The sequence below is a fragment of the Oncorhynchus kisutch genome, linkage group LG21 (genome assembly GCF_002021735.2).
Source record: "Oncorhynchus kisutch isolate 150728-3 linkage group LG21, Okis_V2, whole genome shotgun sequence".
In the NCBI taxonomy this organism is placed as follows: domain Eukaryota; kingdom Metazoa; phylum Chordata; class Actinopteri; order Salmoniformes; family Salmonidae; genus Oncorhynchus; species Oncorhynchus kisutch.
The window spans coordinates 5,574,467-5,591,785 of NC_034194.2; the positions used below are offsets into that span (position 1 = coordinate 5,574,467).

General features: G+C 41.8%; 1 protein-coding gene across 2 annotated transcripts in view; it reads right to left on the bottom strand.

The window, feature by feature from the left end:
* Nucleotides 1–10,878: 10,878 nt before the first annotated feature.
* vtg3 (vitellogenin 3, phosvitinless) overlaps nucleotides 10,879–17,319 on the bottom strand; it is a 45,574-nt gene continuing 39,133 nt past the window's right edge. For both annotated transcript variants that reach the window (XR_004204735.1, XM_020455451.2), the window contains exons 27-28: nucleotides 11,374–11,482; nucleotides 10,879–11,140 (exon numbers count right to left, since the gene is read on the bottom strand). Coding sequence is in view for 1 of the 2 variants with exons in the window: in XM_020455451.2 (XP_020311040.2) it covers nucleotides 11,375–11,482 (108 nt within the window). In the remaining variant the exon portion in view is untranslated. The remainder of the gene's footprint in view (nucleotides 11,141–11,373; nucleotides 11,483–17,319) is intronic.

Here is a 17,319-nt window from a genome sequence, read left to right on the forward strand (position 1 = left end):
CCTACCATCAGTAACACACTACGCCGCCAGGGACTCAAATCCTGCAGTGCCAGATGTGTCCCCCTGCTTAAGCCAGTATGTCCAGGCCCGTCTGAAGTTTGCTAGAGCATTTGGATGATCCAGAAGAAGATTGGGAGAATGTCATATGGTCAGATGAAACCAAAATATAACTTTTTGGTAAAAACTGAACTCGTCGTGTTTGGAGGACAAAGAATGCTGAGTTGCATCCAAAGAACACCATACCTACTGTGAAGCATGGGGGTGGAAACATCATGCTTTGGGGCTGTTTTTCTGCAAAGGGACCAGGACGACTGATCCGTGTAAAGGAAAGAATGAATGGGGCCATGTATCGTGAGATTTTGAGTGAAAACCTCCTTCCATCAGCAAGGGCATTGAACATGAAACGTGGCTGGGTCTCTCAGCATGACAATGATCCCAAACACACCGCCCGGGCAACGAAGGAGTGGCTTTGTAAGAAGCATTTCAAGGTCCTGGAGTGGCCTAGCCAGGCTCCAGATCTCAACCCTATAGAAAATCTTTGTAGGGAGTTGAAAGTCTGTGTTGTGCAGCAACAGCCCCAAAACATCACTGCTCTAGAGGAGATCTGCATGGAGGAATGGGCCAAAATACCAGCAACAGTGTGTGAAAACCTTGTGAAAACGTTTGACCTCTGTCATTGCCAACAAAGGGTATATGCACAACTGGTGGCTGACTAAATACTTTTTTGCCCCACTGTAAGAGAGCTCAGCTTCTCCAACCTTGACTCCCAGAAGAAGTGTGCAGTTGTTCACTCCCTCTGTTGTTAGAAGCCTTTGATTGCTGTACCATTTTATGTATTTTCAATCCATGGGTGTGTGTGTATGTCTGCGTGTGAGATTGTGAAATTAATTGGGGTTGGGGTGCTGCGGAAAGGTTCTGTTGACACTCAAACAGCAGTAATAAAGGCCATATGCACAAATTTTGTGGGGGGGAAAAAAATCCTTACAAAATCTTAATTATTTGTTAATTGTAGCACCCATTCTTCCCGAACTATGTTTTTACTGATTCTTTATTCCTAAATTCAGATACCATACCTAAAGAGTAGTGCGTACGGCCCAGTACATCACTGGGGCTAAGCCGCCTGCTATCCATGACCTCTACACCAGGCGGTGTCAGATGAAGGCCCAAAAAAGACCCCAGCCATGCCAGTCATAGACTGTTCTCTCTACTACCGCATGGCAAGTGGTACTGGAGTGCCAAGTCTAGGACAAAAAGGCTTCTCAACAATTTTTACCCCCAAGCCATAAGACTCCTGAACAGGTAATCAAATGGCTACCCGGACTATCTGCATTGTGTGCCACCCCAAACCCCTCTTTTAAGCCGCTGCTACTGTCTGTTTATCATATATGCATAGTCACTTTAACTATACATTCATGTACATACTATCTTAATTGGCCCGACTAACCAGTGCTCCCGCACATTGGCTAACCAGGCTATCTGCGTTGTGTCCCGCCACCCACCACCCGCCAATCCCCGCTTTTACACTACTGCTACTCTCTGTTCATCATATATGTATAGTCACTTTAACCATATCTACATGTACATACTACCTCAATCAGCCCGACTAACCAGTGTCTGTATGTAGCCGCGCTACTTTTATAGCCTCGCTACTGTTATTTTTCACTGTATTTTTACTATTTTTATTTCTTTACATACCTATTGTTCACCTAATACATTGTTTTGCACTATTGCTTAGAGCCTGCAAGTAAGCATTTCACTGTAAGGTTCGATACCCGCTGTATTCGGCGCACGTGACAAATAAACTTTGATTTGAGCAGGCTACACAACTGAGGGAATGTTAGCATGCTCTAAATTTGTTTGAACCATCCCTTTTACACTGTCTTCTGGTGGAGTGTTGGGTGCTTAATGGGTTCTCCTGGTCACATTGGGAGAAGAATTTATATGGTGTAGAAAATCATGTTTGTCATCACTTGAAGATGGACCATTGGCAATGCTTGACATGTCATGCAACATTTTGGGCAACAATCTGCAGTGAGCAGTGAGCAAAATAACCATAACATGTCAAATAGACAGGAAGGTACAGGTCTGGGCGGGACTGATTTATTCATCCCTCTCTTGCCATCAGCTTTTCATACCTCACACTCCCACACCCTGACGTTCTGTCCAACTCCCACCTACTACTGCAAGAACTGGCCCTGAACCGAACTGCAGTCCTGCAATGTTATTTTAGACTGTATGTGAAGCAGCTCAATTGTCAGCCATGGTCCCAGCAATGTTGCACCATATAGCCAATATAAAAAATGACCTACGAAATAGGTTAATTTACCGGAGTTTCTCACATTCAAGTGGCACATTATATCGCCTAAACTATAGCATGATCATATTTAGGAAGTACATTTCCTTGGAAAGATAACTGCCCCGTGCTTCTCCGCCCATGCATAGTCTGCTCTATTTAATTGAGACCAAACACACACCTGATCTTGCACATATGTACTGAACATGAAGCTGCAAGAATGATGAGTGGACACTTGCACTTTCTCTTGAGCTACATTTTGCATATAAAATATAGCTGACCTTTGCGGACAACGTTTTCAGGCGGGAACAAATAAATGGGTAATCAATATTTATTGAAAATGAAAAGGCGCAACGCTCGCTCACCATGCATTGCACCTTCTTTTCAAAAGCTAGGTTTCCATCCAATTGGCGACAGATTTGAGAATATTTGAAAATCTCCATAAATAAAACATGCACATTTTCCCCACCATCAAATTAACCTGTTACGGATAAAAGTCTGTGCATGATGACATTTATTTTGTGGTTAAATTTCCAAGTATCAAATAAAAAATGTTGTGTGTTAAATAGCAAATGTCCCCATTCTGGTGTTGGCACTTGCGCTCTAGCCAATAGTTTGCAGATGTAGTGCCGGTATAGCCTATATGTAACGGTTCTCTTGGGGTGAAGTAGAGGCGGACCAAAACGCAGCGTGATTATATTGATTCATGTTTAATAAACAAAGATAAACACGAACACTACAAAACAATAAAATGTGGAAAACCAAAAAACAGCCCTGTCTGGTGCAAAACACGGGAGACTCCGGCAGCAGCGCCGGACAGGCGGGAGACTCCGGCAGCAGCGCCGGACAGGCGGGAGACTCCAGGAGAGACAGCCTGGTGCGGGGGGCTGCCACCGGAGGGCTGGTGCGTGGAGGTGGTGACGGATAGACCGGACCATGCAGGCGCACTGGAGCTCTTGAGCCCCGAGCCAGCCCAACCTTACCCGGTTGAATGGGCCCGGTCGCCCTGCCAGTTGGCGCAGGTCTCCTACTTGGCATCGCCACACTTCCTGTGTGCCTCCCCCCAATAAATTTTTGGGGCTGACTCTCGGGCTTCCTTGCCAGCCGTGTTCCCTCATATCGCCAGCTCCTCTCTCCGGCTGCCTCTGCTCTCCTAGCTGCCTCCACCTGTTCCCATGGAAGATGATCCTTTCCCGCCAGGATCTCCTCCCAGGTGTAGCAACCCTTGCCGTCCAATACATCGTCCCATGTCCATTCCTCTTTGCGCCGCTGTTGCTGTTGCCTGTTACCACGCCATTTGGTCCTGTTGTGGTGGGTGATTCTGTAACGGTTCTCTTGGGGTGAAGTAGAGGCGGACCAAAACGCAGCATGATTATATTGATTCATGTTTAATAAACAAAGATAAACACGAACACTACAAAACAATAAACGTGGAAAACCAAACAACAGCCCTGTCTGGTGCAAAACACAGAGACAGGAACAATCACCCACAAACACACAGTGAAACCCAGGCTACCTAAATATGGTTCCCAATCAGAGACAATGACTAACACCTGCCTCTGATTGAGAACCATATCAGGCCAGACATAGAAATAGACAAACAAGACATCCAACATAGAATGCCCACTCAGATCACACCCTGACCAACCAAAACATAGAAACATACAAAGCAAACTATGGTCAGGGTGTGACACTATATGAGTAGATTATTATGGACAAAAGAGCTAATACCCTCGATATTTATTGAAAATGACGTTGCACGTTGCACTTTCACCACCCTGTTGAATTTCATCATAATTGATTTAATCGGTAGCCTAATAAACTGAATATCTTCCAGAGTCATTGTGGGAGGACTACACAACATGTCATCGTTCTACTCCATGTTTACTTCGATGGGATGTTTATTATATCAATATTTGCGGATAAAAGTGTTTCCACTGCCATTTCTGTTGTAATACATTTTACCGCCACAAAAAGATCCCTCCTTGTCTAGCGTATTTTGTTTTTGTCAACATTCTTAAAGTTTACTGACAAATTAACTGTTTCCATCAGGCCTATCATGACATTTTTATAGGACATGTACTTTATGCTCATAAAAGGTTGGTTGGAAACCTGGTCAATGGTGATCAATTTTTGGGGATTGCACCTCGACTCACATTGGTTGAGCGCACTCCACTTCTTTCCATTACCAATATTTATTTACAGACACTGTAGTAAACTATAGTCTAATCATATTTAATTACATTTCCTTGTAAAGATAACTGCCACATGAGTCTCTGCCTTGATTCTCCACCCATGTTTAGGCAGCCTACTCTATTTCATTCAGACCACACCTCCTGTATACTGGGCACAGTTGATCTCCCACGCCCAACTAGGAGGAGATGTAGGCTACTGAACTTGAAGCAGCAAATTCTGAGAGTCTGTGAATAATGCGACAAAGATGTGTTTTTAATACAATAGGTAGGCCTAGGCTGACGCATACAAAGCAGAAAGACAAACATTTAAATAATCTGAGGGACAACAAAACATTTTCATCCTAATGCTGTCTGACCGCCCGTTCCCATGAAAAAATGAAACTGCACTGCAATGTTCTTATAACACAATAATGGCTGGATCATTTTTTAAATATAATCTTATAAACATTTTGGATATCCTTGGTTGGTTGTTTTTAACATACTTCCATGTACTCCACAAACTACATCATACCTAAAAACCCTTTGATTCTATATAAAAAAATGTTTGCATGAACAGAGACTGTTGCATGGAATGTACGTCACCATTATCAGCCAAAGAGACAATTCTAATGGACTTTCTTCAGCTAGCTAACTAACTAACCCTACTTTTATAGCTAAGGTGCTGAAAAGCTAAAGTCGGAGAAAACACTACCAAATCAAGTTTAATCAACTGCCCAAGGACCAGGTAAGATGAACTTCATGGTTTCAGGCTGTACGCCAGGTTGATGATGGAAATCTGTGGGCTCCAGTTACTCAATACATTTGTGTGTTTAATGCACTTGCTAAGGGCATTAGCATGATAAGAACTTACCAGTCCAAAACGATGTCCTCTCCCGTTCAAAAAAATATTCCTCCACAATCGCTAACTGAAGCGTCCTACAACAATCTCTGTCTCACCTTCCCAATCAATGTATTCTAAAGTTGTGTGTACATCTGTATATCTAGACTTAGATTTAGCTTTCCATGACTTAGTCGCCATAATGATTGATATATAAACAGCTGAATCTGCGCATTCACCAAACAATACAGTGCGTAAATGCATAGCTTCTTCCGGTATGAAAATTCAATAGTGCATGACTCTCTTTACGCTGGAGCTTACTACATGGGTTGGTCTTGCAACACATAAACATGGCGTATTGCCGTTTAGCTCAAGCCAATCAACGAAACAGAGGGCAAATCATTGGAGCACAATGATGTCATGACTTGTTGTCTTCAAATCGGTTTCTTTCAGTCAATACGTCCCGCGAAATGGCCTATCAGGTTTGATTGTGTTACAAACAAACCAGTTGATTGCAGTGAAACCCAACATGACTGGAAAAGTCACGTTCTGTGTGGGTTATTTACCTGGAATGTGTCGTCGAAAATGGAATGAGACGGAATTCACGACACAAACAGTTCACAAAATGAGCATTGGAATTGCAAACAGACGAAGATCATCAAAGGTAAACTATTTATTTTATTGCAGTTTGTGATTATATTGCGCCTGTGCTGGTTGAAATAGTTGTTTTTTATGGGGCTCTATGCTCAGATAATCACATCATATTATTTCGCAGTAAATCATTTTTTTGAACCTGACAACACAGTTGGATTAGCAAGATTCTAGGCTTCGATACAGGTGAGACACTTGTATTTTCATGAATGTTTAATATGACTATTTATGTAGCAACCACCGTATGTTGTGGAACTTCAGCCCCCTAGCGGGTTCCGTGCGCAGAGAGGTTAAAGACAAAGTCTGGGATCTGGGAATCTGTTCAATGGTCATTTGAATTATTGATATTTACTCATTGATTCTTGAAGAATGTAAGTTATAAATGTCTCATGAGCTTAGCAAGCGTCTTTCTCTATCATAACTCAGAAGGTAAGGTTTTAGTTATCAGTTGATTACAAAAAACAAGAATGTAAACAAACAATTCATAGCTTCAAATGTTCTGTAAACAGGGTTACATTTCCCTTGCACCATCCCTCAGCTGTATACCTCAGCCTTATGTTGTTATTGAAATCCCAGAATGTCCCCTCACTAGAATGAGAGAATTGCCAGGGATTTCATCAGCACTGAAGACCTCCAGTCTCAACGCCAACAGTAAAGATGCGACTCCGTGATGCTGGCCTTCTAGGCAGAGTTGCAAATAAAAAGCCATATCCCAGATGGGCCAATAAAAATAAAAGATTAAGATGGACAAAAGAACACAGACACTGGACAGAGGAACTCTGCCTAGAAGGCAAGCATCACCTCTTCACTGTTGACATTGAGACTGGTGTTTTGTGGGTACTATTTAAATGAAGCTGCCAGTTGAGGACTTGTGAGGCGTCTGTTTCTCAAACTACTAGACACTCTAATGTACTTGTCCTCTTGCTCAGTTGTACACCGGGACCTCCCACTCCTCTTTCTATTCTGGTTAGAGACAGTTTGCGCTGTTCTGTGAAGGGAGTACAACGCAGCGTTATACGAGCTCTTCAGTTTCTTGGCAACTTCTCGCATTGAATAGCCTCAATTTCTCAGAACAAGAATAGACTGACAAGTTTCAGAAGAAAGATCTTTGTTTCTGGTCATTTTGAGCCTGTTATCGAAACCCACAAATGCTGATGCTCCAGATACTCAACTAGTCTAAAGAAGGACCATTTTATTGCTTCTTTAATCAGTACAACAGTTTTCAGCTGTGCTAACATACTGTAATTGCAAAAGGGTTTTCTAATGATCAATTAGGCTTTTAAAATGATAAACTTGGATTAGCTAACACAACGTGCCATTGAAACACAGGAGTGATGGTTGTTGATCATGGGCCTCTGTACACCTATGTAGATATTCCCTAAAATAATCTGCCATTCCAGCTACAACAGTCATTTACAACATTAACAATGTCTACACTGTATTTCTGATCATGGTTTAACAGACAAAAAATGTCCTTGTTTTTGAAAGAAAAGCACATTTCTAAGTGACCCCAAACTTTTGAATGGTAGTGTAAATATTAGGATGAGGAATATTGGAATAGCATTGCTCAGTGATTCGCTTAATACAGAAGTTGACAAATGACTCAGATATTTTTACTGAATAGCTAGGCAAGTCAGTTAATTAAGAACAAATTCTTATTTTCAATGATGGGCTAGGAACAGTGGGTTAACTACCTTGTTCAGGGGCAGAACGGCCGATTTGATCTTGCAACCTTCCAGTTACTAGTCCAATGCTCTAACCACTAGGATACTTGCCTCCCCAGATGCTAAGCTACAGGACTGTTTTACTAGCACAGACTGGAATATGTTCCGGGACTCATCCGATGGCATTGAGGAGTATACCACATCAGTCACAGACTTCATCAATAAGTGCATCGATGACGTAGTTACCACAGTGACCGTACTTACATAACCCAACCAGAAGCCATGGATTACAGGAAACATCTGCACTGAACTGAGCTAAAGGGTAGAGCTGCTGCTTTCAAGGAGCTGGACTCTAACCCGGACGCTTATAAGAAATCCTGTTGTGCCCTCAGATGAACCATCAAAACAGGCAAAGCGTAAATACAGGACTAAGATTGAATTGTACTTCACAGCCAGCACTGCAGCTGCAATGAATGAGTAGTTGAATCGTACTACACCGGCTCGTCAGACACTCGTCGGATGTGGCAGGGCTTGCAAACTATTACAGACTACAAAGGGAAGCCCAGCCGCGAGCTGGTCAGTTACAAAAGCCTACCAAACGAGCCAAATTACTTCTATGCGTGCTTTGAGGCAAAGCAACACTGAAACATGCATGATGGCACCAGGTGTTCCGGATGACTGTGTGATCACACTCGCCTTAGCCGTTGTGAGCAAGACCTTTGAACAGGTCAACATTTGCAAGGTTGCAGGGCCAGACGGATTACCAGGATGTGTACTGCGAGCATGCGCTTACCAACTGGCAAGTGTCTTCACTGAAATGTTCAACCTCTCCCTGTCCGACCAAGTCTGTAATTCCAACATGTTTTAAGCAGACCACCACAGTGCCTGTGCCCAAGAACACTAAGGTAACCTGCCTAAATGAATAACGACCCGTAGCACTCCCATCGTTAACCATGAAGTGCTTTGAAAGGCTGGTCATGGATCACATCAATACCATTATCCCAGAAACCCTAGACCCACTCCAATTTGCGCACCTCTCAAACAGATCCACAGATGATGAAATCTCTATTGCACTCCACACTGCCCCTTCCCACCTGGACAAAAGAAACATCTATGTGAGAATGCTATTCATTGACTACAGCTCAGCGTTCAACACCATAGTGCCCTCAAAGCTCATCAATAAGCTAAGGACCCTGGGACTAAACAGCTTCTACCCCCAAGCCATAAGACTTCTGAGCACCTAACCATTGGCTACCCAGACTATTTGCATTGCCACCCTCTCCCCCTCTTCACACCGCTGCTGCTCTCTGTTGTTATCATCTATGCATAGTCACTTTAAAAACTCTACCTACATGTACACATTACTTCAACTAACTGGTGCCCCCCGCACATTGACTTTGAACCGGTTCCCCCCTGTATATATTCTCACTATTGTTATTTTTCTGCTGCTCTTTAATTACTTGTTACTTTAATTTCTTATTCTCATCCATATTTGTTTTAACTGCATTGTTGGTTAGGGGCTCGTAAGTAAGCATTTCACTGTCAGGTACAACAGGTACACCTATTGTATTCGGCACACGTGACTAATACAATTTGATTTGATTTGACACCCTAGTCATAAAATGTTCTCTCTGCTACAGCATGGCAACCAGTACCGGAGCAGCAAGTCTAGGTCCAAAAGGCTTCTACCCTCAAGCCATAAAACTGCTTCACAGCTAATCAAATGGATACCCAGACTAATCATGTAGTAACCAAATAAAGGGTTGAACAAATATAAATGTATTTTATATTTGAAATTCTTCAAAGTATCAACACTTTGCCTTGATGACAGCTTTGCACACTCCTGGCATTCTCTCAACCAAATTAATCATGAATTAGTTACCTGGACGACATTTCAAATAACAGGTGTGCCTTGTTAAAAGTTAATTTGTGGAATTTCTTTCCTTCTGCGTTTGAGTCAGTCAGTTGTGTTGTGACAAGATAAGGGTAGTATACAGAAGATAGCCTTATTTGGTAAAATACCAAGTTGATATTATGGCAAGAACAGCTCAAATAAGCAAAGAGAAATGACAGTACTACTTTAAGACATGAAGGTCAGTCAATTCGGAAAATTTCATTAACTTTGAAAGTTTTAAGTGCAGTCGCAAAAAACATCATGCGCTATGATGAAACTGGTTCTCATGAGGACCGCCACAGGAAAGGAAGACCCAGAGTTGCCTCTGGTGCAGAGAATAAGTTCATTAGAGCTACCAGCCTCAGAAATGGCAGCCCAAATAAATAATTCACAGAGTTCAAGTAACAGATACATCTCAAAATCAACTATTCAGAGGAGACTGCGTGAATCAGGTCTTCGTGGTTGAATTGCTTCAAAGAAACCCCTACTAAAGGAAACCAATAAAATAAGAGACTTGCTTGGACCAAGAAACACGAGCAATGGACATTACACCGGTGGAAATCTGTTCTTTGGACTGACGTGTCCAAATTTGAGATTTTTGATTCGAACCGCCGTGTCTTCGTGAGATGCAGCATAGGTGAACGGATGTCCTCCGCATGTGTGGTTCCCACCGTGAGGCATGGAGGAGGAAGTGTAATGGTGTGGGAGTGCACTGTCTGTGATTTATTTCGAATTTAGGGCACACTTAACCAGCACGGCTACAAGAGCATTCTACGGCTATACGCCATCCCATCTGGTTTGCTGCTGAGATGGTTTGGGATGAGTTGGCCCGCAGAGTGAAGGAAAAGCAGCCAACAAGTGTTCAGCAATTTTTTTTAGAACTCCTTCAAGACTTTTGGAAAAGCACTCCAGGTGAAGCTAGTTGAGAGAATGCCAAGAGTGTGCAAAGCTGTCTTTTTTAACCTTTATTTAACTAGGCAAGTCAGTTAGGAACAAATTCTTATTTTCAATGACGGCCTAGGGACAGTGGGTTAACTGCCTGTTCAGGGGCAAAATGACAGATTTGTATCTTGTCAGCTCAGGGGTTAGAACTTGCAACCTTCCGGTTACTAGTCCAACGCTCTAACCACTAGGCTACGCTGCCACCCGGAAAAGGGTGACTACTTTGAAGAATCTAAGATCCTAAAATATATTTAGATTTATTTAACACTTCTTTGGTTACTACATGATTCCATATGTGTCATTTCATAAAATGGATTCAAATATTCTAGTTATATTTTGGGATCTCATTTTGATTCAACATTTTGGGAATGTTTACATATTCATGAAACCGACATTCTTTCAAATAATGAATGTTCAAAGAATTTGAATGATGCAGATTACCATTTTATTTCACATCAATAGGCAAACTTTCAAGTGAAAGAAGGTAGATTTTTGAAAATATTGATTTCAGATATGATATCCAAATTAAAGTTTAACACAAAAACACGTATTGTACAAATAAGACTTATGGTCTGCCTTCTCCAGATCTTCACTTTTTAGAAATGTCTATGTATGCCATTAGCCTCATTGCTGATGAAAAGATTCACTGCATGGTCATGGATTTCTGTTCCTTTAGTTGTCCTTCTGCAGTACACAATGGCAATGGTAAGACTAGTAAAACAATCAACATGATTCATAACCTTTATGCTAAAAAACAAAGGCCCCTGATGTTTTGAGCACAACACCAATGAAGTAATACGGGGGAATAATGGGGCGTTAAGAACAATCCATATCAAGTATATAAATGTCACCTGCACATTTATAAATTGAGCTCAGTATACCTTTTTTTCAACCCAAAAACAATTATTGTAATTTACCTTATAGTTCTTTATGCATCTCCAATGTTGAGTTTCCCATGAACTGTTGACCGTCCTCAAAATCGGTCACTTGGATTGGAATAGCGATCGCCTGATGATATACTGTCAACTGATGTAATGACAAAAACATACTATTAGAAAAGCACCAACAACAGCTAGAAACACTTTATAATAAAGGCCATGAGCATGCATAAAGAATATTAATAAATAGTAAGCATGTATTTTGTATTACAATTAGGGCAGCACAATATTGGCAACAAATCGAATTGCAATTTTACTTTGGGATTATATACAGAACAAAAATATTAACACAACAATTCCAAAGACTTTACTGAAAATGAAGAAATCAGTCAATTGAAATAGATTAGTGTCTAATGAATCTATCGATTTCGCATGACTGGGAATACAGATATGCATCTGTTGATCACAGATACCTTAAAAACATGGGCCTCACAATGGACCTCTGAATCTCGTCACGGTATTTTTGTGCATTCAAATTGCTATTGACAAAAAGTAATTGTGTTCATTGTCTGTAGTTTATGCCTGCCCACACCATAATCCCACCGCCACCATGGGGCACTCTGTTCACAATGAAAATTTGGCAGACATCAGCAAACCGTTCACCCACACGATGTCATACACATTATCTGCGGTTGTGAGGCCGGTTGGATGTACTGCCAAATTCTCTAAAACAACGTTGGAGACGGTATATGATAGAGAATTTAACATTACATTCTCTAGCAACAGCTCTGGGGACATTCCTGCAGTCAGCATGCCAATTGCACGCTCCATAAGCTATGGACAACAAACACAATTGGATTTTATCGATAGCAATTTGAATCCACCAAAATACTGTGACAAGATCCTGAGGCCCATTGTGAGGGAAATTTTTTAAGGTATCTGTGACTAAAACTTGAAATATCTGTGGCATTTTGTTGTGTGATATAACTTCACATTTTAAAGTGGCCTTTATTTGTCACCAGCACAATGTTAATGTGTAATGATCATGCTGTTTAATTAGCTTCTTGACATGCCACACTTGTCAGGTGGATTTATTATCTTGGCAAAGGAGAAATGCTCACTAACAGGGATGTAAACACATTTGAGAGAAATATGCTTTTTGTGCATATAGAACATTCTTGGATCTTTTATTTTACTTTACATGTTGCGTTTATATTTTTGTTCAGTGTAGATCAAAACACTTCAGTAAACTTTTGGAATCATAGAAATGGATGATCATTATAATGATCATGGTGAAGCCCAAAAATTGACCTCCCTGGAAGCCTGTGTTTCAGACATAAGGAAGTGGATGGCGGCAAATCTTCTACTTTGAAACTCGGACAAAACAGAGATGCTAATTCTAGGTCCCAAGAAACAAAGAGATCTTCTGTTGAATCTGACAATTAATCTTGATGGTTCTACAGTTCTCTCAAATAAAACTGTGAAGGACCTCAGCGTTACTCTGGACCCTAATCTCTCTTTTGACTAACATATCAAGACTGTTTCAAGGACAGCTTTTTCCATCTACGTAACATTGCAAAAATTTCAATATTTTTGCCCAAAGATTATCCTGAAAAATGTATCCAAGGTTTTGTCAATTCTAGGTTAGACTACAGCAATGCTCTACTTTCCAGCTACCCGGATAAAGAACTAAATTAACTTCAGGTTAGGGCTGATTTCAAGGTTTTACTGCTAACCCACAAGCATTACATGGGCTTGCTCCTTACCTATCTTTCTGATTTTGGTCCTGCCGTACATACCTCCCATTACGCTACAGTCAGAAGACGCAGGCCTCCTTACTGTCCCTAGAATTTATAAACAAACAGCTGGAGGCAGGGCTATCTCCTGTAGAGATCCATTTTTATGGAATGGTCTGCCTATCCATGTGAGAGACGCAGACTCGGTCTCCACCTTTAAGTCTTTATTGAAGTCTCATATCTTCAATAGGTCCTATGATTGAGCGTAGTCTGGCCTAGGAGTGTGAAGGTGAATGGAAAGGCACTGGAGCAACCTTTGCTGTCTCTGCCTGGTCGGTTTCCCTCTCTCCACTGGGATTCTCTGCCTCAAACCCTGTTACAGGGGCTGAGTCACTGGCTTACTTGTGCTCTTCCATGCCACTTCACTTGAGTGGGTTGAGTCACTGACGTGATCTTCCTGTATGGGTTGGCGTCCCCCCTTGGGGTCGGGCCATGGGGGAGATCTTCGTGGGCTATACTCGGCCTTGTCTCAGGATAGTAAGTTGGTGGTTGAAGATATCCCTCTAGGGTTGTGGGGGCTGTGCTTTGGCAAAGTGGGTGGGGTTCTATCTGCCTGTTTGGTCCTGTCCGGGGGTATCGTCGGAGGGCCACAGTGTCTCCCAACCCCTCTTGTCTCAGCCTCCAGTATTTGTGCTGCAATAGTTTGTGTCGGGGGCTAGGGTCAGTCTGTTATATCTGAAGTATTTATCCTCTTATCCAGTGTCCTGTGTGAATTTAAGTATACTCTCACTTTTTCTCTTTCTTTCTCTCTCTCTCTCCCTCACTCTCGGAGGACCTGCGCCCTAGGACCATGCCTCAGGACTACCTGGCTTGATGACTCCTTGCTGTCCCCAGTCCACCTGGTCGTGCTGCTGCTCCAGTTTCAACTGTTCTGCCTGCTGCTATGGAACCCTGACCTTTTCACTGGAGGTGCTACCTTGTCCTAGACCTGCTGTTTTCAACTCTCTAAAGACAGCAGTAAAGATACTCTGAATGATCGGCTATGAAAAGCCAACTAACATTTACTCCTGAGGTGCTGACCTGTTGCACCCTCTACAACCATTGTTGTTATTATTATTTGACCCTGCTGGTCATCTATGAACATTTGAACATCTTGGCCATGTTCTGCTATAATCTCCACCCGGCACAGCCAGAAGAGGACTGGTCACCCTTCATAGCTTCGTTCCTCTCTAAGTTTCTTCCTAGGTTCCGGCCTATCTAGGGAGTTTTTCCAAGGCACCGTGATTCTCCACCTGCATTGCTTGCTGTTTGGGGTTTTAGGCTTGGTTTCAGTACAGCACTTTGTGACAAACTGATGTAAGAAGGGCTTTATTAATACATTTGATTGATTGATCATTCTAATTGCATTGTTGCAAAACAGCGAGCACTTGGAATTCTGTTTTCTTTGGCATGACAGCCGAAGTAAGGGAGGAGATGGTTGGGACAGAGTAGGAACAAATTGAAATGGTACATTCACCAATTATTGTAGAATATATCCTTTTTCTCTCTGGTTAAAAACACGCTGTTGAACTAACAATGCTGATATACTCCACCGCTGGTACTGGCCTGTATATAACACAATTGATATGGTAGCAGAAAATCCAAAGAAAAACCAACCCGAACATTTTCTTTTTGATAGCCCATGCTCTTACAATGGAAAGCTATAGGGCATATGCAATTCCAGCTCCCAGATTGCAATTCCTATGGCTTCCACTAGATGTCAACAGTCTTTGTTCAAGGTTTCAGGCTTGTTTCTTCCCAAACGAGGACAAATTTTGAGTTTTGGTACTGGGAGTCAGAGTTGGTTAATAACCTCTCTAGGATAGGGGACGCTAGTGTCCCACTTGGCCAAAAGCCAGGGAAAATGCAGCGCGGCTAATTCAAATAAAATGATATAAAAATCTAACTTTCATTAAATCACACATGTAAGATACTAAATTAAAGCTACACTCGTTGTGAATCCAGGCAAAATGTCAGATTTTAAAAAGGCTTTCGGCGAAAGCATAAGAAGCTATTATCTGATGATAGCACAACAGTGAACAAAGAGAGTAGCATATTTCAACCCTGCAGGCGCTACAGAAAATGCAGAAATCAAATAGAAATCATGCTTTACCTTTGACAAGCTTCTTTTATTGGTACTCCAATATGTCCCATAAACATCACAATTGGTCCTTTTGTTCAATTAATTCCGTCCATATATATCCAAAATGTCAGTTTATTTGGCGCGTTTGATCCAGAAAAAAACAGCTTCCAATTTGCGCAACATCACTACAAAATATCTCAAAAGTTGTCTGTAAACTTTGCCAAAACATTTCAAACTACTTTTGTAATACAACTTTAGGTATTTTTCAACATTAATAATCTATCAAATTGAAGACGGGTCTGTGTTCAATACAGGAACACAACAAACCAACACTACTTTTCAAGTCTTACGCAACTCTCAACAGTGTTACCCATTTCCTAGATGGCCGTACGTCTTCATTGCACAAAATAATAACCTCAACCAAATTCCAAAGACTGGTGACATCCAGTGGAAGCGGTAGCAACTGCAAACAAGTGCCTAAGAAATATCGTTTCCCAATGAGAATTCACTGAACAGACAGAGACCTCAATTTGTTTTTGCCTGCTACATAAGTTCTGTTATACTCACAGACATGATTCAAACAGTTTTAGAAACTTCAGAGTGTTTTCTATCCAGATCTACTAATAATAAGTTGAAGTTGAAATTGGGCACGCCATTTATCCAAAAGTGAAAATGCTGCCCCCTGATTTTATGAAGCCTGTGCTGGTTGAAAAATATTTTGATGTGGGGCGCCGTCCTCAAACAATCGCATGGCATGCTTTTGCAGTAAAGCCTATTGTAAATCGGACAAAGCAGTTAGATGAAAAATAATTTCAGCTTTTAACTGATGTATAACCTAAAATACTGCCCCCTGCCCAAACAGGTTATTAAAGAAAAAACATAAGCAAACATGTTTGGTGTTCACCTAAAGGCATGTGGGAGACTTCAAAAACATATGAAAGACGGTACTCTGGTCAGATGAGACTCAAATTTAGCTTTTTGGCCATCAAAGAAAAATGCAATTTTTTTTTATCCTTCATTTTACCAGGTAAGTTGACTGAGAACACGTTCTCATTTGCAGCAACAACCTGGGGAATAGTGAAAGAGAGGAGGACCAAAACGTAGCGTGGTTATCTTTATACATCTTTAATGAAAGATGGAAATAGAACAATATACAAAACAAGAAACGTGAAAAAAACGAACCAGCCCTATCTGGTGCAACAAACACAAAGACAGGAAACAATCACCCACAAAATACCCAAAGAATATGGCTGCCTAAATATGGTTCCCAATCAGAGACAACGATAAACACCTGCCTCTGATTGAGAACTACTCTAGGCAATCATAGACTTTCCTAGACAACTCTACTAAACACAACCCCATAAATCTAATAAACCCCTAGACAAGACAAGACACATAAATCACCCATGTCACACCCTGGCCTGACCAAAATAATAAAGAAAACACAACATACTAAGGCCAGGGCATGACAGGGGAATTATTAGGTGACTGTGATGGGTTGAGGGCCAGATTGGGAATTTAGCCAGGACACCAGGGTTAACACCCCTACTCTTACGATAAGTGCCATGGGATCTTTAATGACCTCAGAAAGTCAGGACACCCGTTTAACGTCCTATCCGAAAGACGGCACCCTACACAGGGTAGTGTCCCCAATCAATGCCCTGGGGGATTGGGACATTTGTTTTTAAACCAGAGGAAAGAGTGCCTCCTACTGGCCCTCCATCACCACTTCCAGCAGCATCTGTTCTCCCATCCAGGGCCTGACCAGGACCAACCCTGCTTAGCTTCAGAAGCAAGCCAGCAGGGTGGTGTGCTGCTGGCAAATGTCTGGTATTCTGCTGGCTATGTCTGGCGCACACCCAACATCTCTCATCACCCCACGAAAACCATCCCATGGTAGTGGCAGCATCATGCTGTGGGGATGATTTTCATCGGCAGGGACAGGGAAACTAGTCAGAATTGAAGGAATGATGGATGGAGCTAAATTCAGGGAAATTCTTGAGGGAACCATGTTTCAGTCTTCAAGAGATTTAAAACTGCGAGGGAGATTCACCTTCCAGCAATACAATGATCCTAAGCATACTGCTAAAGCAACACTCAAGTGGTTTAAGGGGAAACATTTAACCT